This window comes from Trachypithecus francoisi, unplaced genomic scaffold (assembly GCF_009764315.1).
Source record: "Trachypithecus francoisi isolate TF-2019V2 unplaced genomic scaffold, Tfra_2.0 Lachesis_group5, whole genome shotgun sequence".
Classification (NCBI taxonomy): domain Eukaryota; kingdom Metazoa; phylum Chordata; class Mammalia; order Primates; family Cercopithecidae; genus Trachypithecus; species Trachypithecus francoisi.
This window is the reverse complement of record NW_022681470.1, coordinates 83972388-83996371: the sequence shown is the minus strand read 5'-3', so window position 1 is coordinate 83996371 and position 23984 is coordinate 83972388. Positions and strand designations below refer to the sequence as shown.

At 43.6% G+C, this 23984-nt stretch overlaps 1 protein-coding gene across 1 annotated transcript; it reads right to left on the bottom strand.

Annotated features, from left to right (window-relative positions):
- Nucleotides 1-23464: 23464 nt before the first annotated feature.
- On the bottom strand, nt 23465-23675 carry LOC117074947 (40S ribosomal protein S3a-B-like). Its single transcript, XM_033196906.1, has one exon. It carries the CDS (start codon nt 23673-23675, stop codon nt 23469-23471), a length of 207 nt encoding a protein of 68 aa, XP_033052797.1. The 3' UTR covers nt 23465-23468.
- Between the last annotated feature and the right edge of the window lie 309 nt (nt 23676-23984).

The window sequence follows — 23984 nt, the reverse complement described above, 5'->3', positions numbered from 1 at the left end:
GTCTATTTGATTCTTCTCTCTTTTCTTCTTTATTCGTCTTGCTAGTGGTCTGTCAATTTTGTTGATCTTTTCAAAAAACCAACTCCTGGATTCATTGATTTTTGGAGGGTTTTTTGTGTCTCTATCTCCTTCAGTTCTGCTCTGATCTTAGTTATTCTTGCCTTCTGCTAGCTTTTGAATGTGTTTGCTCTTGCCTCTCTAGTTCTTTTAATTGTGATGTTAGAGTGTCAATTTTAGATCTTTCCAGCTTCTCTTGTGGGCATTTAGTGCTATAAATTTCCCTCTACACACTGCTTTAAATGTGTCCCAGAGATTCTGGTATGTTGTATCTTTGTTCTCATTGGTTTCAAAGAACATCTTTATTTCTGCTTTCATTTCGTTATGTACCCAGTAGTCATTCAGGAGCAGGTTGTTCAGTTCCATGTAGTTGAGCGGTGTTGATTGAGTTTCTTAGTCCTGAGTTCTAGTTTGATTGCACTGTGGTCTGAGAGACAGTTTGTTATAATTCTGTTCTTGTACATTTGCTGAGGAGTGCTTTACTTCCAATATGTGGTCAATTTTGGAATAAGTGCGATGTGGTGCTGAGAAGAATGTATATTCTGTTGATTTGGGGTGGAGAGTTCTATAGATGTCTATTAGGTCCGCTTGGTGCAGAGATGAGTTCAATTCCTGGATATCCTTGTTAACTTTCTGTCTCGTTGATCTGTCTAATGTTGACAGTGGAGTGTTGAAGTCTCCCATTATTATTGTATGGGAATCTAAGTCTCTTTTTTAAGTCTCTAAGGACTTGCTTTATGAATCTGGGTGCTCCTGTATTGGGTGCATATATATTTAGGATAGTTAGCTCTTCCTGTTGAATTGATCCCTTTACCATTATGTAATGGCCTTCTTTGTCTCTTTTGATCTTTGATGGTTTAAAGTCTGTTTTCTCAGAGACTAAGATTGCAACCCCTGCTTTTTTTTGTTCTCCATTTGCTTGGTAGATCTTCCTCCATCCCTTTATTTTGAGCCTATGTATGTCTCTTCATGTGAGATGGGTCTCCTGAATACAGCAGACTGATGGGTCTTGACTCTTTATCCAGTTGCCAGTCTGTGTCTTTTAATTGGAGCATTTAGTCCATTTACATTTAAGGTAATATTGTTATGTGTGAACTTGATCCTGCCATTATGATATTAACTGGTTATTTTGCTCGTTAGTTGATGCAGTTTCTTCCTAGCCTCGATGGTCTTTACATTTTGGCATGTTTTTGCAATGGCTGGTACCAGTTGTTCCTTTCCATGTTTAGGGCTTCCTTCAGGGTCTCTTGTAAGGCAGGCCTGGTGGTGACAAAATCTCTAAGCATTTGCTTATCTGTAAAGGATTTTATTCCTCCTTCACTTATGAAACTTAGTTTGGCTGGATATGAAATTCTGGGTTGAAAATTCTTTTCTTTAAGAACATTGAATATTGGCCCTCACTGTCTTCTGGCTGGTAGAGTTTCTGCCGAGAGGTCTGCTGTTAGTCTGATGGGCTTCCCTTTGTGGGTAACCCGACCTTTCTCTCTGGCTGCCCTTAAGATTTTTTCCTTCATTTCAACTTTGGTGAATCTGGCAATTATGTGTCTTGGAGTTGCTCTTCTGGAGGAGTATCTTTGTGGCGTTCTCTGTATTTCCTGAATTGAATGTTGGCCTACCCTACTAGGTTGGGGAAGTTCTCCTGGATGATATCCTGAAGAGTGTTTTCAACTTGGTTCCATTTTCCCCCTCATTTTCAGGCACCCCAATCAGACGTAGATTGGTCTTTTTACATAATCCCATACTTCTTGCAGGCTTTGTTCCTTCTTTTTCTTCTTTTTTCTTTTGGTTCTCTTCTCACTTCATTTCATTCATTTGATCCTCAATCGCTGATACTCTTTCTTCCAGTTGATCGAGTCGGTTACTGAAGCTTGTGCATTTGTCACGTATTTCTCGTGTCATGGTTTCATCTCTGTCATTTCGTTTATGACCTTCTCTGCATTAATTAGTCTAGCTGTCAATTCTTCCACTCTTTTTTCAAGATTTTTATTTTCTTTGCACTGGGTACGTAATTCCTCCTTTAGCTCTGAGAAGTTTGATGGACTGAAGCCTTCTTCTCTCATCTTGTCAAAGTCATTCTCTGACCAGCTTTGATCTGTTGCTGGCGATGGGCTGCGCTCCTTTGCAGGGGAGCTCTTATTTTTTGTGCTCTTATTTTTTGAATTTCCAGCTTTTCTGCCCTGCTTTTTCCCCATCTTTGTGGTCTTATCTGTCTCTGGTCTTTGATGATGGTGACGTACTGATGGAGTTTTGGTATAGGTGTCCTTCCTGTTTGATAGTTTTCCTTCTGACAGTCAGGACCCTCAGCTGTAGGTCTGTTGGAGATTGCTTGAGGTCCACTCCAGACCCTGTTTGCCTGGGTATCAGCAGCAGAGGTTGCAGAAGATAGAATATTGCTGAACAGCAAGTGTACCTGTCTGATTCTTACTTTGGACGCTTCCTCTCAGGAGTGTACTCCACCCTGTGAGGTGCGGGGTGTCAGACTGCCCCTAGTGGGGGATATCTCCCAGTTAGGCTACTCAGGGGTCAGGGACCCACTTGAGCAGGCAGTCTGTCCCTTCTCAGATCTCAACCTCCATGTTGGGAGATCCACTGCTCTCTGCAAAGCTGTCAGACAGAGTCGTTTGCATCTGCAGAGGTTCTGCTACTTTTTTGTTGTTGTTATTTATCTGTGCCCTGTCCGCAGAGGTGGAGTCTACAGATACAGGCAGGTTTCCTTGAGCTGCTGTGAGCTCCACCCAGTTCGAGCTTCCCAGCAGCTTTGTTTACCTACTTAAGTCTCATCAATGGCGGGCGCCCCTCCCCCAGCCTCGCTGCTGCCTTGTGGTTAGATCGCACACTGCTGTGTTAGCAATGAGGGAGGCTCCGTGGGCGTGGGACCCTCCCGGCCAGGTGTGGGATATATTCTCCTGGTGTGCCCGTTTGCTTAAAGCGCAGTATTGGGGTGGGAGTTACCCGATTTTCCAGGTGTTGTGTGTCTCAGTTCCCCTGGCTAGGAAAAGGAATTCCCCTCCCCCTTGCGCTTCCCAGGTGAGGTGATGCCTCGCCCTGCTTCAGCTCTCGCTGGTCCGGCTGCAGCAGCTGACCAGCACCGATTGTCTGGCACTCCCTAGTGAGATGACCCCAGTACCTCAGTTGAAAATGCAGAAATCGGCCGGGCGTGGTGGCTCAAGACTGTAATCCCAGCACTTTGGGAGGCCGAGACAGGCGGATCACGAGGTCAGGAGATCGAGACCGTCCTGGCTAATACGGTGAAACCCCGTCTCTACTTAAAAATACAAAAAACTAGCCGGGCGACCAGGCAGGCGCCTGTAGTCCCAGCTACTCGGGAGGCTGAGGCAGGAGAATGGCGTAAACCCGGGAGGCGGAGCTTGCAGTGAGCTGAGATCCGGCCACTGCACTCCAGCCTGGGTGGCAGAGCAAGACTCCGTCTCAAAAAAAAAAAAAAAAGAAAATGCAGAAATCACCAGTCTTCTGTGTCACTCGCGCTGGGAATTGGAGACTGGAGCTGTTCCTATTCGGCCATCTTGCTCCGCCCCCCCCAAATACGAGCTTTCTTAAGTCAGGGACTGCACCGTAACTTAATATATCAATACTTTATATTTGTTCCACCTTTTTGTATAACACTTCATATTGACCAAAGGGCTTCAGTCAGCGTGAGTTCCTATGTTCTACATGCTAAATTGGGGAAGGGGAAGTGACTTTCTTTTTTCATCTCCATTTGCCAGATGTGATAAGTGAAACATCAGTAGCTATTCCACTATCATGCAGTTCCCAGACAGCTCCAAGGGAGAATTCTTAGAACATTTCTTTTTGTTCCATCTTCTACCTTCGAGGAATGTAGATCTGGACTTATTAAAACACAAGTAACCCAAGAACTTCTCTAATGTTCACAAGACTCTTTCATTTATTCATTCACTGGGCCAACAGTAGTTGAGAACCTCCTATGTGCCAGACACTGTGGAGATGCAATGGGGAGCAAACACATATGAAAATAGTGGCGCCTATGGTTGTGTAACATCAACATTACAATCCCAGATCTGACTTCATTTAAGACGAAGTCTACATACCATTGATTTCTCAGGTTCCCATTCACCTCCCTCTCTGAAGTCCAGTGATTCAGTAGATCAGCACCCTGTCATCCCATAACTGTAGTGAGTGGAGCTCTCATATCCATCACAATCATATACAGAAGTTGGTATGTTAATCAAAACAATCGAAGAGTGAATTCACTAAAAATTATATATGTGTGTGTCGTATATATACAAATATACATATATACACACACATATATACACACACACACATACACAAACACACACACATATATATATATATATATATATCTGTTAAAACATTTTATTTTTTGCTGGGTGTACTGGCTCACCCCTGTACTCCCAGCACTTTGGGAGGCCAAAGCAGGAGGATCATGTGAGGTCAGGAGTTCCAGACCAGCTGGCCAATATGGTGAAACCTTGTCTCTACTAAAAATACAAAAAGTAGTCAGGCATGGTGGTGTGTGCCTGTAATCCCAGCTACTCGAGAGGCTGAGGCAGGATAATCGCTTGAACCCGGGACGTTGAGGTTGCAGTGAACTGAGATTTGCACCCCTGCACTCCAGCCTGGTGACAGCGAGACTCCATCTAAAATATATATATATAGTGTGTGTGTGTAAATATTCCTCCAATCTTTCAGTGTGGAGTTAGGGTACCTTACTTGCTCATAGATCTGCAGTGTGGAGTTAAGAGTCCTCTTTCTCATGGGAAGCAGACCTACTATTTATCCCTGAGGATTTCCAGTCTCTGCTTCTTTAAAGTAAAGGGAGATGGTGAAACCAAGGGCTAACTTGATTGGGTCTGCAGAACTTAAAACTTGCCTCCTTTGATTTTAGTCACTTGCTTTTAGTTTATTTTAAAACCCATATAATTAAAAGTCATGTAGTTAAACAATATATATCTAAACCCCCACTAACTTCCTTATAGATAACATCTCTGACATATGTGTCACCACAGTAATTAAGTTGTTTTTCAGAAACTTGGGGTCAGCTCTTGTCCAGTTCAAACCAGCTGAGACCACTGACCTTTCAGCTGGGCCTGTGTGAGTGCCCGGTGGGTGACCTTTTAACACCAGAAGACCAAAACCCCACCCTCAGATCATGCTCATCATGCCATTTGTGAACATGCAACCTATGAAGAGCCACAAAGCCTGACTGAGCTTACAGAGGTCACCAATTACCTCTGTTTTCCTTACCCCCATCACCATTTCTGATGCCTCAGAGGGCCTAGGTGCTCCATCCCATAAATATCCCTAAAAACCCATCTTTGGGGAGCTGGATTTCAGACCTGTTCTCCCCCCTCCTTGCTTGGATGCTCTATTAGTTAGGGTTCTCCAGAGGGACAGAGTTAACAGGATAGATGTATATATGAAGAGGAGTTTATTAAGGAGATTGACTCACACAATCACAAGGTGAAGTCCCATAGCAAGCCATCTGCAAGCTGAGGAGCAAGAAAGCCAGCAGTGGCCCAGCCCAAGTTCCAAAGCCTCAAAAGTAGGGAAGCCTTCATCTGTAGCTGAAGGCCCAAGAGCCCCTGGAAAACCACTGGTGTAAGTCCAAGAGTCCAAAGGCCAAAGAACCTGGAATCTGATGTTCAAGAGCAGGAAGCATCCAGTCCAGGAGAAAGATGAAGCCCAGGAGACTCAGCAAGCCAGCTCATTTCACCTTCTTCCCGCTTTTTCTAGCTGTGCTGGCAGCCAATTGGATGGTGCCCACCCACATTGAAGATGGGTCTTTTTCTCCCAGTCCATGAACTCAAATGTTAATCTCCTCTGCTAACACCCAGAAACACCCAGATATACCCAGAAACAATACTTTGCATCCTTCAATCCAGTAAGTTGACACTTAATATTAACCATCACAGATGACTTGTGAATAAACCCTTTCTCTGCTGCAAAACTCACAGTCTCAGTGATTGGCACACTGAGCAATGAGCAAAATAAGCCCTGTTCGCTATCAATGGTGAAGACACTTGTGAGGCAATCCCAGTTCAGAAGCCTAGTTTTTCAATATCTTTTCCTCAATATTTTCAATTCTCTCATCTACATCTAATTTGTCTGTGTGTGTGATTTGACTTGCCTTTATTAAATCCTCTGAAAGCTTTTAGGTTAGTTTTCCAAGAAAAATGTTTGCACTTAGGTTATACATATTAATTAAATTAAATTATGTAAGTGTAGTAACAACTCCAACTGGCAGAATCAGGTTTGGGAACAATGACTTCTTGGTAAAAAATAATTCATATCAACTATGGAAGCAAAAGCATGCCAGGTCTAGTAGGCTGTGGGCAGTTATCCTCTACAGAGGGCCTGGGAGTGAAGGTCAGTTAGGTGACTGTGCTAAGCAGAGGTTGAGTAAAAGGGCCTCTACCAAACATTTGCCTTGAACATGTTAAACAAAAACTCCTGTAAACCAGCCATGGTGGCACAGCCTATAGTCCCAGCTGCTCTGGAGGCTGAGATGGGAGAATCGCTTGAGCCAGCAGTTAGAGGCTGCAGTGAGCTATGATTATACCACCGCACTCCAGCCCGGAAGACAGAGCAAGACGCTGTCTCTAGGAGTAAATTTAAAAATTAAAAATTAAAAAACTCCTACAGAAGACATCATTTTTTACTAAGCTCCTGCACTTTGCCCCAACAGATTAGACTATAAATCAAAATAGAGTCACCTATGCTAAAGTTCCATGTCACCAAGCCTAAACTAAGTTGTCATCTAACCTTTCAAGAAGTAAGGAGAGAGAGAGAACAGCCAATTTCCCAAACAGGCCAGTTTCAATCTTCAGTGGGCAAAACAAAGTTCCCTCTGCACTAGTCCTTAACCTGAGGTAACCTGGTATTAACCAGACAGTTATTTCTCTATTGTTCTGTCTGGCTCTGCCCCTCTTACAACGAAAATAACTTGAAACGGCCAATACACTTTTTGTTCTCTGTTTCTGCTTCCTTCAGTCCTTCTTCTGTCCATAAAAACCAACCCCCTCTGCTCAACTCATTGGGGCATTTATTCTATTTATGGATTCTACAATCACAAATAAAGCCAGCTGAGATCTTTAAACTAACTTTGCTGTAATGTTGCCTTTTGACAAAAGCACACCTGAAGCAGTTGTTGGGCCCAGCCAGCAGCTGGTGAACCAGCACCTGGGACTGTGTTTATGTGGCTGAGGGTTGCTGACTGCAGAGGATGAGGTCAGGCGCCAGAGCCACTGGGGGAAAGTGAGACAGGTTCCATTCTAAGGCTGCCACTCAAGCATCTGGAAGCCCATTGGCAGCTCCTGAGATGATCAAAACCAAACGGCTGAGGGCTTGTCTTTTATCTTTGCAAAGGTACCTTAACCACGGAAGAAAAAGTCACTGATTCCCCATCACTCGGCAAAAGAATCTGCCCTGCTCAACTCACTGTGTTAGACGGAGGAAAAAAAGAACCCTCTTCCATGGCAGCCCTAGCAGGGTCCCCTACAGACCTTACATTAAAGCTCTTCTTGGTTAGTTAAACCCACTGAGCCCAGAGCTGTGGCTCCCTCCCCATCAGGCTGGGTTGCACATGCAAAGAGTCTTCTACCAGAAGACCTGGACTGAACTGCCAGCCCCATCCCCTCTGAGCCAGGGGCACTGAGCTGGTCCCTTCTCTCTGCGAACTAGCTGTCTTGTTTACATGGGAGGAGTTATCCTTCACCCAGGGAGTCTTTAGGTGATCACATGCATCTCAACAGGAATAAGCATCCGCCCTGGTCTGAGGTTAGCTGGGGTATCTTCTTGTCTCAAACTAAAGGATCAGCAGGAACCTCGGTTTTACTCCAAGGAAAACAATTTAGCACATTATTATTATACTTATGCCAACACAGGTTCAGTATGGAGTAGAACCAGAAATCCCTATGAGTATTTAAGACAACAGCAGACTTTAGAGAGATTTGAAACCTGCACACAAGCCACACTGGGCAATACCACCTGAGAGCAAAATCATCATCCTCTGCCACCCTGTGCCTGGGCTACTAGGGACTGCTCCTGGGGAATGGCTGAGAAAAACAGAATTATGTTAAAACGCTTTGTAGACTGTGCAGTGCTAGACAAATAGAGGAGATTATTTTTATTTATATTCGCATTATTGTGTTAACCTTGGGTTCCCAGCTAGATGGGAAATTCTTGAGAACAGAAACGATGTCTTGGTCGGGTGTGGTTGGCTCATGCCTGTAATCCCAGCATTTTGGGAAGCCGAGGCAGGAGGTTCACTTGAGCCTAGGAGTTTGAGACTAACCTGGACAACACAATGAGACCCCATCTCTAAAAAAAAAATTTTAAAAAAACAATGTTAATTAGCCGGTTGTGATGGCATGCACCTGTGGTCCCATGAACCCAGGAGATCGAGGCTGCAGTGAGCTGTGAAGCCATGATTATGCCACTGCACTCCAGCCTGGGTGACAGACTAAGACCTTGTGTCAAAAAAAAAAAGAAAGGAAAGAAAAGAAAAGAAGCAATGTCCTTCTTGGGGGCTTGCTTTCTCCCTTTTCTTCCTTCCCAGGCCTACACTGAACATACCACAGCTGCTCCATAAATACAGGAGTCTTGAGGACAATGAGGAGACTCTCAATGTTAAGTCAAAGACATCTGGATTTGAATGAATCTCTCGACTGAAATGGATGAGGGAAATCCTCACAGAGGCCCCCTCCTCTAAGCCCCAGAGAGCCTGTAATTGCAAGCGGAATCTGCCATTCTCTGTGACAGGCCCTGAGACTAACAATGAGGTTTCCTGTAGTGAAGAAGGAATCTGGGGAGGTACCCAGAAAGTCTAGACAAGCCCTGGGAGATGGGGACAGAGGGTAAGAGAGAGGCCAAGTCAATCTGCAGAAAGAGAAGGAAAAGGTGACCTCCAAAGGTAGGCTTGGTTCTTGGGGTGGAGGCTGTGTGTGGTGCAATCGCATGTGTGTGGCAGGGGGTAGCACATGTGTGTGCCCTGGAGGGCATGTGCATGTGTGTGCCCTGGAGGGCAGCTGTTGGGGGTAAGGAATGAGGGATGTGTCTCAGCAGCAGGTCAGCGGAGGATATATGTGGCCCTCTTACTCTATCCATAGCAGGCGTATAGTTGGTATGTTCAACACCTCCATGAAGGCACTGCAGCTGGCTCGGTGCGGTGGTTCACACATGTAATCCCAGCACTTTGGGAGGCCAAGGCAGGTGGATCACCTGAGGTCAGGAATTCAAGACCAGCCTGGTCAACATGGCCAAAAATTGGCTGGGCATGGTGGCACATGCCTGTAGTCCCAGCTACTTGGAAGACTGAGGCAGGAGAATCACTTGAACCCGGGAGGCAGAGGTTGCAGTGAGCCAAGATTGCACCACTAAACTCCAGCCTGGGCAACAGAATGAGACTCTGTCTAAAAAAATTAAATAAATAAATAAATAATAAATATTTAAAAAAGAAGAACACAAAAGAGAAAAGAAAAAGGGGGGAGTAAGATGTGGCTGGGCCAGAGGAGGGTAGCAGTTTTGGGGTGAACATGGAGTTCCAGAGAGTATCAGGCGACTGGAATTAGAAAGTGAAACGGGAGTGACTAGAGATACAGCTGGGAATTAGAAATTGGATCCTCCTACACGTTCTTCAGAAGATTCAAAGCTGAAAATTATTCTTCAATTATTTACTCTGTTTCTGTAAGTGTGTCTTCAGATGTGACCCAGCTCCAAGTCAGAACTGTGGGGGTCAAGGATTCTACAGGGTTGCCTTGGGTAAGTGGCTTTTATTTGTATTGATTAATTTATATCTGCCACTCTGCAAAAAAGTGACTTGAGGTGAGGCAAGAACATTCAATCTCTCTGAATCTTTTTCTTCCTCTGACAAATTGGGCTCCTGACACCAGATGAGAGGTGTCCAGGTGTCATGGTAACCAGGTGTGAGGCTGTGGAAATTACATAAGAACATGTGCGAAGCGCCAGCACAGTGCCTGGGACCCAGTAAACCTCCAGAATTGCTGGCGCTTCCCCAAAACAACTTGCCATTGTTCCCAGCACAAACAAATGATAAAGGCTTGAGGTGATGTATGTGCTAAGTACCCTGATTTGATCATTACACATTGTAGGCATGTATCAAAATATCACACTGTACCTCATCAATATGTACAATTATTATGTATCAATTAAAATAATAATAAAAGAAAGAAAAAATTGAAAACAACTCAAATGTCCTTAAACTGCTGAACGGATCAACTGTGGGTTTAAAAAACTCCCAAAACTTGTCATCTAGTGGAATCCTGTGACTGTTTAAAATGAAATAATAGGGTAGAGGTTCCCTAAAAGCAGAAGCCCTCTGTACGCACGAATTGTTATTGCTGTCTTCACTATTATTTTAAAGTGCTTTGCAGACATGAAGTTGACAAAGGAAATGTAATAACAGCTTGTCCAAGAACTTCAAGTATTCTTATGCATTACCCAAAGCTCTCTAACATCTGGGGAAAAGGGTTGGAGAGGAAAGGGAGGCAGTTTTAGGCTTTATCCCTTAAAGATGCTATCAAAGAAAGGAATGACTCATTGTGTCTACTTCTACCTGAAACACTCAGGCTCATAACAGAAAGGCCAGCCCCATTCTGGATCACAAGTGATGGTACTGGGACTTCAGCCCACATATTTGGACTCCTAAGTAAGAGCTTTTTTCACCATTTAGCACAGCCTAACAAGCAGGGCACCAGAGCTATACAGACCAGGCTGTAACCATAGCCACACGCGTGCACGTGCACTCACACACACACACTCTCACACACACATTCTCACACACACACACTCACACACACACCAGCCTTATTGTCCATTTGGCCTGGGGCCTCCCCTGCCAGGGCTGCTCTGCCAAATGGTGAAGCAGAACAGAACACAGATAGGCCTTTATTAACCCAACACTGAAATTTTAGGAGAAAACATCCCAGCCCAGCCGATGGCCCAGTTGTAGCTGACCAGTGACAGCAGCCATTAAAGCCCCTTGGGCAGACCACAGAGGTACCCACCCTTAATCACCCTCTCCCTTCCCTGCCAGCCTCTGCTCCTGAGAAACTCTTGATCTCATTTAAGACTTTTCCCCAGGGTCAAAGACATGTGTGAAATGAGGTCTCGAGTTCATTTGTACCTGATCTGCATATGACTAGCATATTTCTGCATAGGCTTTGAGACAGTCAACTTCTAACTCTTCCCCACCCACCCTCGAATCCTGCCCTTCCTCCCGGACCACGAAAAGCCTGCTTTTGTCCCCATGTGCCTGACAGCCTCTTTTGTGATCCCTGTGCATGAATCCCAGCCATCACCCAGCAAGTACAGCCTCATCTGAACCTGTCACTGTCTGTCTCCCAGTGCACTTGCCTCCCTAGCCACCTACTTTCAAAAATGAAAAAAACAGGAAAAAAAAAAAACTACCTGCTTTCAAAAATGCCCTTAAATAATTCTTTGCTTTCTCCATCGGTTTCTTCAATACCTTCTACTTGAACTTGCTCATTTGGCTTTCCCTTAGGAGCCTGACAGGGCCCAGAGTCAGGGCCTGGCCCAGACCTGTCTCATCAGTATTCCAATCGGGTGCTCCTGTGCCCATCGTCAGCAGTGAGTATGCAGGGGTGGGCAGGTGGGCAGTCCTGCCCTGGCCCCTTGTCCTCTCTTCCCCTGCAGCCCAAGGTCTTGGCTGACATTGTCATTGTCCTGGTGGGCCTTGCACAGCTAGCCTCACATGGTAATAGGCACTCAGCCCCCAGAATAGATACATCATTTAGCAAAACATGAGGCAGGAGCGTCACAACCCTTACCCTGAATGATTTAAGGACATAAGAAGAAAGACATGTCTTGGCTTGTTAAGCTGCCAACACTCAGCCAGAGGCCCTGTGCTGGGCTGGAGCAGAGAGCTCTAGGGAACAATCTGCTCTTGTCAAATTATAAATTACATATCCCCCGCCCTGGCCCAGGCCCTGCTTCCTGGGCCTCAAAGAGTCCCAGAAGTGCTGGCTCTAGATCCCCTGGAGAGGCTTCACAGAGGATCACCAGGATTGTTCAAATGAGACGATGGGTATGAGGCTGCTGTAAAAGAAAAGGCACCCCACACAGGCAAACTGCTGGCATTAGGATTATTATGACTATTATGAAAGTAAAATGTTCCGCAAGCTTAAAAGCTAACAAGGGAGAAGTAAAAATAGCCAATCCAACAAGCCCTGAAGTATGCTATCCTCTTTTCTAAGTCCTAATACTATTAAAAACAGAAAAGGGGTTCTACAGTGTCAGAATCTATAAACCTCTTTCCTTCCACAGTGTGCTGTCTGTAATTTGCTCTAGGTAAGCGTGTGAGCTAATGGGGTACAGTGCAGGGAAGTGCTGCTAAAGCACCCAGGGAGACTCCCCCAAGCCAGCCCACCCTGAGCCCCTGTCTGAGAGCAGAGCTTGACCAAGTCCAGAAGGCTGTTATCTGCTATTCAGAAACTTCCTTCAGCAACAAAGAGCTTTCTGTAAAAGACTGCCCACTGGAAATGGGAGTTCTCCCTCTCTCTTTGTTGAGTGTTGGGTGATGAGGTTTAGATGGCTCAGTGATCTGGTTGAGCCATCACCACCACCTGACCGCGACCATGGCCCAGCTCCCGCCTGTCAGTGCCTCAGTGCCCTCAGATCTGAAATGATGGCCCCTTTACCCGGCTCTCAGGCCTGGAGAGAAAGCCAAATGGGACAGATATCCTAAATGCCTCCATCTCTTCTGAACAACATCTGTGAAGAGTGATAAAAACTGTGAGGCTGGTGTGCCGTGGTTCATGCCGGTAATCCCAGCACTTTGGGAGGCCAAGGTGGGAGGACTGAGGCCAAGAGTTCAAGACCAGCTCGGCCAACGTAACAAGTCTTAATCTCTACAAAATGCTTTTTAAATTAGTCAGACACTGTAGCATTCCTATAATTCCAGCTACTTGAGAGGCTGAGGCAGGAAGACTGCTTAAGCCTGAGAGTTGGAGGCTGCAGTGAGTTAGGATCATGCAGTACTACACTCTAGCCTGTGTGACACAGCAAGACCCTGCCTGTACAATAAAAACAAACAAACAAACAAAAAACTGTAAGAGGTACAGACCTTCATTATCCAGGTGTGTGGCAGCAGGTGGGGAAGTCGAGCTTTGCCCTCAGCCCCCAGGAACACTGGGGGAAATAAATGACCTTGAACTTGGCGTTGCTGGGCATCCTGCACAGGAAGCATGTGGACTTTAGGGTAGTGCTGAGGGTGAACTAGCTGGCCCCTACCTAACAGCCTTTGTTCTCCCCAGGGAGTGCTGATGAAGTTCAAAGATCTTCCTCTTTACTCCCTCACTTGGCCAAGTGGATGTAGCATGGGGACCCAACTGGGAATTGTCAAAGCAGAGGGGCCTGATACAGGTGAACCTTCAGGAGCCCTGGCTACAATCACTGGCTTTGACATAGTAATTAGTGGAGCCCAACAAAAGGCAGGCTTTTCAAATGACTGTACTTATATTTGTTATAGGATTGTTCAACATAACAAAGATGTCCAGTATAAAATTATCTAAATGAACTCTTTTTTTTAATTTAAAATGCACACACATTCCTTTGAGGAATGAAAGTGAAAGGTAACTCAGAACCTTAACTTCCAGGTGGGTGTCTCCAAGGGTTCCTTTTTGTCACTTGTAATGCAGCTGTTCTCCCTACCCCACGGCTATGTAAGCTAACCTGTGCATTGGATCCAGTATGAAGACTTTCTTCAGAGAGTATCCAGAACCTTCAGGTGTTAATTTAGCTAATTTAGCAGAAGGATGGCATGCATCTTGCAGTGACAGCAAGTGCCACCAAGCTATGAGAGTTGTGCATTCTTATACCCTGTGGTGGGACTCCCTCTCTGAGATTGGTGTCTCTATGGGTCCTGCTGTTCACATGCTTGCTATGATGGGTTGTAGTTGAAGCAGCAAAGTTAATTACAATGATCCTAGATTTGATCATTGTGCATGCTGGCTCTGTCACCCCCACACATCTAGTGGTGGGTTTTGCAGACATGCAAATTAGGCCACCCTAATATATTGATGTGGCTAAGATAAGCTGCCCTTCCTTAGGATGCAGATAGCTCTCATGGGTTGGTATTGTCAACTGAAGAATGTTGAGGTTCATACGATTAGAAAGGAGAGCCTTATTTCTCATAAAGGGCTGTAGCCTGCAGGATAGTCATTTTGACAGATTGGGAAGGATAGCCTCCAGTCAGAAGCCAGAAACAGATACTCCAAGGGAGGGGCAGAGGGGTCAGGAATTTATGCTGAGCAGGGTGGCTGGTTATACATATTCAGTAAGCTAGAGGAGGAGTCATGAATATTTATGAAAGGAAAAAATGTGCTCTTGCACAGTTGAGCTTCATGCCCTTTCATAGGACCAATGTACCAAAAAATGGCTGTGTTAGAGTGATCTGGGGGCGGAGTATTCTACCCTCTGACATCAAAAGGTGAAGCAGAGGACATGAAGACCCTCACTGAGCATTCTCCGTAGACTGGCCAGGACCACTCTGTGGTTGGTGGTCTCTTATCAGGCAAAAAAAGAGGGGCAACATCAGGTGGTTGGTTGATATCAGTGTGGAATCTTTCGAAAGGGCTGGTTTCTGTTCAGCCCTCAGAAGAAAGCCTAATGGTGATTAACAAGGGAGGGAGTATAACAAGGTCTTGAGTTCCCCATTCCATCATTGCTGAGAACTCAGTGAAAACTCTGGGGTTCCTTGGCCAAGAGGAGGTCCTTTCAGTCGGTTGAGGGGCTTAGGATTTTATTTCTCAGCTTTGTGTCATAGTTCTTATTTTTCCTCTACACAAATATACTTTAGTGTCCCTTAGAACAGAACCAAACCTCTAAGAGCAATGCCATGTCTCTCGGTGCTTTTCAAACTCCCCCTTCTCAATAAGCCCCTTCAGGAGCGGGGAATAAACCAGACCCTAATCAGATAGTCCCCCAGCCAAAGACAGAGCTTGTAAACATGTGGAGTGCAGGGACCATCTCTGGCCTCCCACATCACTAGCATGAGATCTTCCACAGGCAACTGCACAGGGACTCAAATGATCTGGATGATAATGGCAGAACATGTCCTCTAGCAGAATCCTATATGGTCTGGGTAAGGCTGGCCCAAAATGGACCAATCATTGTACCTCATCCTCCTGCTATAGTGATTGGTTTAGAAATAGACATGTGACCTAATTATAGCCAATCATAGGCTTCTCTGGAATTAATTTATAAACATTGGGTAAAACTAAGACTTGTTCTCTTTCAACTGGAGTTGTCAAGCCAGGAGACTGTGAGTCCAGGTGGCAGCCATAGTGCCTGCATACAAGCAGGGGTGGGATAGGCCAGATGGAAAGAGGGAAAGGACACCTTGAGAACCTTATCTGAGCAACTGAACCTAGCTGTGCCTAAAGTAACAACAGCCCTGTTAAATAAGCAAATGGAAATTATATTTCTAAAGGAATTAGTGTGGTTTTTCTGTCAAACCCAGAAGTTCTGATAATGTGATGGTTGTATATTCATGCTATTTCCATATTTTCTCATGTTCACACAGGCAATTAATAATAAATGCTCATTTACTTACTAAGCAAAAGTGGTACACAGTAGCTCACATTTTTCTATACCCACAGTTGCCCTCACAAGGTAGCTAAGCTAATTCAAATGGGTCCAGGCCATAGGACTGAGTTCCAAGGACTGTAGTTTATACCAGCTTCCACACCACCTCCCCACTTTGCAACATGCCCCTAGAAAATGTCCAAATGTCTCTTGCACAGTCTTCTTACCTGTCAATTTATTAATTGCCACCTTGGCCAACGAGGTTTGTATAGATTAAAAAAAAGGAAACAGGCCCAGTGCCATGGCTCATGCCAACACTTTGAGAAACAAGGCAGGTGAATTGCTCGAGCCCAGGAGTTTGAAACCAGCCTAGGCAACATGGTGAAACCTTGTCTCTACAAAAAACACAAAAATTAGCTGGGTGTGGTGGCACGCACCTATAGGCCCAGTTACTTGGGAGGCTGAGGTGGGAGGATCGCTTGAGCCCAGGAGGTTGAGGCTGCAGTGAGCGGAGATCACTGCACTCCAGCCTGGGCAACAGCAAGACCCTGTCCCTCCACTCCAAAAAGAAAAAGAAAAAGAAAAGAAAAAGAGGAAACAGTTTTTAGAATGAGCCCACCCAACTTGTTGTCACTCTGTTACAGTCACAGAGAACCTCATGCCAACAGTCACAATCATGGTAATAGCATGCATTTATACTTCTTTAGATATGCTAAGGCATGTTACTTCCTCTGTCTAGTTATTTAGTTCAGGAGATTCACATGTCCTCAATTCACCAGGGGCGATCCCGTCACAAACTGATTTAACCAAAATTCCAAAGAAATTGCTTAAGGAACTAAAAGGACTAGTTATTAACTTAGAATGAGAAATATGACATTTCATATCTAATTGACCAGAGGGTTAGAGAATTGACTTTGGCCAGTCTGAATATTGTCTCCACAGTAAGAAAATCTACTGTAGAAATTTAGTTAAGAAGACCATTGGGTAAATATGAAACAAGATGAATGTCTTGGATAATCATGTTGCTTATTTTCATCAAACTGGAAAAATGAGATGAATCATGCTTGTCTAGTGGTCAGATAGTCATTTCTGACCCTCTCCAACAGGGCTGCAGACTTCTTAAGAAATTCTTGCATATTCACACAACAGGTCATTTCTCTACCTCCTTTTCTGTGTATTCAAGTTGCCGCCATCATTCAAGGCTGATTTTAACAAAAGATGCAGAAGAAGGTGTCAACCTGAAATAATCAAAAGAATCAGAATCCTTTTTTTTTTTCATTCTGTCACCCATGCTGGAGTGCAGTGGTGAAATCATAGCTGCTTGCAGCCTTGACCTCCTGGGCTAGGCCTCCCAAGTAGCTAGGACTACAAGCGTGCACCACCACATTTGGCTAATTTTTAATTTTTTGGGGGGACAGGATCTCACTATGTTGCCCAGGCTGGTCATGAACTCCTGGCCTCAAATGATCCTCCCACCTCAGCCTTTGAAAATGTTGGGAATACAGGCATGAGCCACCCCACCTGGCCTTAGACTCCAATTTTAAAGAGTTTATTCAGGGGGAAAACTGGAAATGGCTCTTCAGGAGACAGACTCCAGAGAAATGGAGTCACTGTTCCAAATTTAAAAGTTACATGGTTGCTTACATAGGCAGAAAACAAATAAATTTAACAGGATTACATTTTCCATTCAAGGCTGGTTTATGAATTACAACAATTTAATTAGTTACAGTCTGTTTTCTTTTCCCTATGTCTTGTTTTCATTTCTTTTCCAATTTAAAAGGGTATGTTTAACATGCCATTTTAAGACAATATGATAGTCATGAAGATTATGTAAGAAAGTGACATTTGGCCAGATGTCTTCTGCTAAAGAAGCAGAAAGGCTGGAGAAGAGAAGACACAGACAGAGGACACATGGAAAGGAAGGCAACTTGCTGTGTGACCCCAGGGCAGAACCTAGAAAACCTCCCAAGTTTTCCTTTCCTTGCCTCCATCTCCCAGATCACCACCCAGCACTCTGGCTGGGAAAAGTGGTTTCTTTGTGATTGATGCTCAGCAGGCAAAGTTATTGACTCACATAGTGATACATAGGTAATAAAAATAGATTCCAAAGCAAGTCTGATGCCAGCTCCCGGCCTATGACTTCCTGGCATCAAAAGAAAGAAATTTAGTTGAGCAAGGAGGTTCTTAGAGTGAGAGAGTGACCGAGTGCAGTGACTCATGCCTGTAATCCCAACAGTTTGGGAAGTCGAGGTCAGGAGTTGAGACCAACCTGGGCAGCATAATGAGACCCCCTTCTCTTAAAAAAAAAAAAAAATTAAAATAAAGAGTAAGAGAGAAAGCAAGTGTGTTTATTCTTCAGTGGGGAGAGGCATTTTACCAGAGATGAGGGCAGTGGGTAAAGTAGATTCTGTAACCCTGGGAATAGCCTTAGGCTAGTGTAGACTCCCAAATTAGCTGAGCAGAAGCAACAACCGCTCATCCATTCCACCCTCCCCTGCCAGATTGTGAGCTCTCAGGGCCCCTCAGAGCTCCTGGGCCAAACCCAGTCAATGATTGCATCAGCATTTTAGGCTACCAGAACTCAGCCTCACCAGACCGAAGAAAGTACAATGTTGGTTTTGGGCAGGGCATGGTAACTCATGCCTATAATCTCAGCACTTTGGGAGGCCGAGACAGGATGGATCACCCAAGCCCAGGAGTATGAGACCAGCCTGAGCAACTTAGTAGGACCCCATCTCTAAAACAAACAAACAAACAAAACCCCACAAAACTTTGGTTTTGGTGTTTGTCCTTGTTTTATAATTTTTATTTATTTATTTCTAAATTTATTTTATCTTATTTTTTAACTGACACATAATAATTGTACTTATTTATGAGGTACATAGTATGTTCTTGTCTTTTATTTTTTATTTTTTTATTTTTTTATTATACTTCAAGTTCTAGGCTAAATGTGCACAACGTGCAGGTTTGTTACATATGTATCCATGTGCCATGTTGGTGTGCTGTACCCGTTAACTCCTCACTTACATTAGGTATATCTCCTAATGCTATCCCTCTCCCCTCCCCCACCCCACGACAGGTCCCAGTGTGTGATGTTCCCCATCCTGTGTCCCAGTGTTCTCATTGTTCAATTCCCACCTATGAGTGAGAACATGTGGTGTTTGGTTTTCTGTCCTTGTGATAGTTTGCTCAGAATGATGGTTTCCAGCTTCATCCATGTCCCTACGAAGGACATGAACTCATCCTTTTTTATGGTTGCATAGTATTCCATGGTGTATATGTGCCACATTTTCTTAATCCAGTCTGTCATTGATGAACATTTGTGTTGGTTCCAAGTCTTTACTATTGTGAATAGTCCCGCATAAAGGCTATTGTGAAAAGTGAAAAGTGCTATTGTGAAAAGTGCTGCATAAAGTGCTGCATAAAATTTTTAAAACTATCCTTTTTCCCCTTTATTTTACCTTTTAAAAATTAATTATTTATTGTTTTAATTTAAAAGTATACAGATTCCATTTTTTTTCTAAATTCAAAGCAAAGAAAATTGGGGGAAAAAGTCAATCCTACCACCTGCTAACAATGAGGAATGACTATAACAAGAATCGGGTAAAGCCTTAAAACGCCTTAAAACAACTGAGGAACACAGAGGAAGGCTAGAACAAAGGGAATAAATATACCATGTTTTTGAAGAGGAAGACTCAACATAATAAAAACTTCAGTTCTCCATAATTTAATTTTTTAAAGTGATGCAGTCTATTAAAAACACCATTTTTTTAACCAGACAAACTGATTATAAAGTTTATGAAAAAATGAACATGAATACCTAGGAAAATACTGATAAAGAAGATGAGGAACGAGGCCTACCAGATACTAAAACATATTCCAAAATTTCAATAATTAAAACAGCTTGGAGTCTGGCGCAGTGTCTCATGCCTGTAATCCCAGCACTTTGGGAGGCCAAGACAGGCAGATCACTTGAGGTCAGGAGTTCAAGACCAGCCTGGCCAACATAGTGAAACCCCGTCTCTACCCAAAATACAAAAATTAGCCAGGTGTGGTGGCAGAAACCTGTAGTCCCAGCTACTCAGGAGGCTGAGGCAAGAAAATCACTTGAATCCAGGAGGCGGAGGTTGCAGTGAGCCAAGATCATGCCACTGCACTCTAGCCTGGGCAACAGAGCAAGACTCCATTTCAATAAATAAATAAATGCATACATACATGCATAAAACAGCTTGAAGAAAAAGACCAATGGAATAGAAAAGAAAATTTTAAATGGACACTCCGTTACAGAAATTTTGTGTATAATAAAAGAGACCTTTCAAATCAATGGAGAAGAGGAACTTGTCAGTAAATGGAACTGGGAAACACACCCACGCCTGAAGGGTAGAGCAGTAGCAGCCACAGGACAAGCTTGGACCAATGGTAGAAAAGAGATAGAAGGAAGAAATGGGTAACTCCCCCTCCTTTCCTCCCACTGTGGCCAAAGAACTGTTTGGAAGCCTCCTGCCATTTCTTGTGAAGCCTGGCCAGCTGCCTTGCATGTGCCTTCCTGCCTCCCCTTCTTTATCCCCTTTTACTCTCTCTTGCTTCACTGTAATTGCATCTCTCTATTGCTTTGCTTTAAGATCTGTTCTCTGGCTGGGCATAGTGGCTCACGCGTGTAATCCCAGCACTTTGGGAGGCTGAGATGGGTGAATTACCTGAGCTCAGGAGTTAAGAGACCAGCCTGGCCAACATGTGAAACCCCATCTCTACCAAAAATACAAAAACTAGCCTGGTGTGGTGTCGTGCGCCTGTAATCCCAGCTACTTGGGAGACTGAGGAGGAGAATCGCTTGAACCCAGGAGGTGGAGGTTGCAGTGAGCTGAGATCACACCACTGCACTCCAGCCTAGGTGACAGAGTAAGACTTGTGTCAAAAAAAAAAAAAAAAAAATCTGTTCTCTAGGTAATCTGGGCTAAGACATAAGAGAAGACATGATGGAATAAAGCATGATAGAATTTCTTTGAATCTTGGAGTAAGGAAGACCCTTGGAACTATGACTCAAAAATTCAGGAGCCACAGAAGATTGATAAGTTCAAATACATAAAAATTAAAACTTCTGCATGGCAAAAAACATCAATAAGCTAAGTCAAAGGTGAGCAAGCAACTGGGGAAAATAATTGCAATTCCTATCTCAGACAAAGGGTTAACCTTTCTAATGTCTAAAGGCTTCCTAGAAATCAGTAAGACAAAGACTAACAACTCAATAGAAATAGAGGCAAAGGATATGAATAGACAGTTCACAGAAAGGAAAATACAAACAGCTCGAAAGCATGTGAAAAGATGCTCAACTTCACACATCACAAAAGAAGGCAAATTAAAACTTCACTGAGAGTTCTATAAGGAACTCCCATAACCCAGTATTACAAAGACAAATAACTCAATACAAAATGGGGAAGAGATTTGAAAAGACACTCCACAGAAGATTAGGAACAGAGCTGGGTGCAGTGGCTCACGTCTGTCATCCCAGCACTTTGGGAGGTTAAGATGGGAGAATCACTTGAGGCCAGGAGTCCGAGACCAGTCTGGGCAATGTAGCAAGACTCTGTCTCTAGGAAAAATTTAAAAATTACCCGGGCATGGTGGCTTTCACCTGTAGTTCTAGCTACTTAGGAGGCTGAGGTGGGAGGATCATTTGAGCCCAGAAATTCGAGGCTGCAGTGAGCTATGATTGCACCAGTCTCTGCACACCAGCCTGTAAGAGAGACCTTGTCTTATAAAGTAAACAAACAAACAAACAAAAGATTAGGAATAGCCAGTAAGTACTTGAAAATATGTTCAACATCATTATTATCAGGGAAATGCAAATTAAATCAATGATTAGGTACCACCACATATCTTCTACAATGAGCAAAATAAAAATAATAACAATATCAAGTATTGATAAGGATATGTGACTATTGAACTTTTGTACTTTTTTGATGGGGGGATAAAATGATACAACCACTTTGGAAAACAGATGGCTAGTTTTGTATCAAGTTAAACATATATTATATCATATTACTCAGAAATTTCACTTCTTGGAAATTACTGAAGACACATGAAAGCATATAAACACAAAAATATTTGTACATGATTATTCATAACTGCTTTATCCATAATAGTCCCAAGCTGGAAATTATATATCCATCAAATTTGTATTTTTTTAAAAATATAAAAATTATCTGGGCATGATGGTGCGCTCCTGTAGTCCCAGTTACTCGGGAGGCTGAGGCAGGAGAGTCACCTGAATCCAGGAGGCAGAGGTTGCAGTGAGCTGAGATCACGTCACTGCACTCCAGACTGAAAGACAGCAAGACTCCATCTCAAAAAATAAAATAAAATAAATAAAAAATAAAAGTATACATATTCAATTTTTTTTCTAAATTTAAGCAAGGAAAACTGGGTGAAAAGCGAAACCTGCCACCTGCTAACAACTAGTAATGACTATAACAAGAACTGGGTAAAGCTTTAAAACACACTGAGGAACACAAAGGAAGGCACAAAGGGAATAAATATACCATGTTTTTGAAGAGGAAGACTCAACATAATAAAAACTTCAGTTCTCCATAATTTACTTGATAAAGGTGATGCAGTCTATTACCAACACCATTTTTTTAACCAGACAAGCTGATTATAAAGTTTATATGAAAAAAATGAACATCAACATATGAATGAAAAACCCAAAAGGTGTGGCATATTTGAATATTCAATGGAATACTACTCTGCAATAAAATGGGTGAATCTCAAAAACATGCTGAGCAAAAGAAGCTGGTCAGAAAAGAGTACACAGTATCTGATTCCATTTCTGTGAATTCTGAAACAGGCAAGACTAATTTTTTTTCACAAATAAGACTTTTTTGGCCGGGCACGGTGGCTCAAGCCTGTAATCCCAGCACTTTGGGAGGCCGAGACGGGCGGATCACGAGGTCAGGAGATCGAGACCATCCTGGCAAACACAGTGAAAACCCGTCTCTACTAAAAAATACAAAAAACTAGCCAGGCGAGGTGGCGGGCGCCTGTCGTCCCAGCTACTCGGGAGGCTGAGGCAGGAGAATGGCGGGAACCCAGGAGGCGGAGCTTGCAGTGAGCTGAGATCCGGCCACTGCACTCCAGCCTGGGCGACAGAGCGAGACTCCGCCTCAGAAAAAAAAAAAAAAAAAAAAAAGACTTTTTTATTTGCCACTATTGTAAGTCCTAACTTTAAACAGATTCAAGGACTGGGTGGTTCATATCCATCAACTCGTTCAACTTTAGCACCTGTCTCATCCCCAGTGGCTTTTCCAGAACTGCTACCTTCACCATGAAACTCCGTGAGTTTTCCCAGTTCAAACTTGGGCTTCTTCAGCAGTTTTACTTTGCTAATGAAGACATCATGGAGAGGATAAATAGATTGGCAAGCCTTTTCTTTGTCTTTTCCAGTGCTGTCTGGAATCAATTTATTGACCACTTCTTTGAGGTCATTTGTCTGCACCTCTCAGGTCATGATTTCCATCATCTTCTTCCGGATTTGGCGAACCTGTTGGTGCTGAGCATAAGAGGTCTTCCATACCTGATTGTTGTGTTTCTTAGTAAAACCAACTCAGAACAGACGAAGCAAGTAACCATCGGTAGTCTTGACATCGACGTGAGCTTCAAAACTAGCCATCTGCTTTCCAAAGTGGTTGTATCATTTTATCCATGCCATTTTTTGACCATGGAGCACATTTTGTCACGGGCCAGATCCATGCCATGGAAGTTTGTCAGGCAGTTTTTGCCTTGAACATCTTCAGTAATCAGCTTGAATTTTCTAAATACAACATCATCATTCTGCAAATCAGCAAGACTCACTTCAAACACATGACCCTTGAGGCCATCTGATACATTTGGGTTCCTTCAGTCCTGGTGACTAGCATCTCTCCAAGATTTCTTATAGTGAACATAGCAGGTGCTTTCACATCATACCAATCTTTCTTAGAAAATGGATCAACCACTTTCTTCCTGGCCCCTTGTTTGCCACCTTTCTTAAGGCGCTTGTTCTTGCCAACTGCCATGGTGCTGCTCAGAGAACCAAAAGGGCTCAGAGAGCAAAACTAAATAGCAAAACTAATTTGTAGTGATAAAAATCACAGTAGTGGTTTCTTTGGACAGGACATGGAGGGTGTTGATTGGGCAGGGGCACAAGTTAATCTTTCGGGGTGATGGAAATGTTCTATACCTTGATTGATTAAAAACTCTTTGAACAGTAGAACAAAAATGAGTCCATTCTATTGTATTAAAATCATAGCCCAATAAGGATGATTTTAAAACCACACTGAGATAACCTTCACCTATCAGATTGACAAAATTCCAAAAATTTGATA

What these genes read in the sequence shown, in the direction of transcription:
- LOC117074947 (XM_033196906.1), bottom strand. Translation starts at nt 23,675, where the DNA reads ATGGCAGTTGGCAAGAACAAGCGCCTTAAGAAAGGTGGCAAACAAGGG.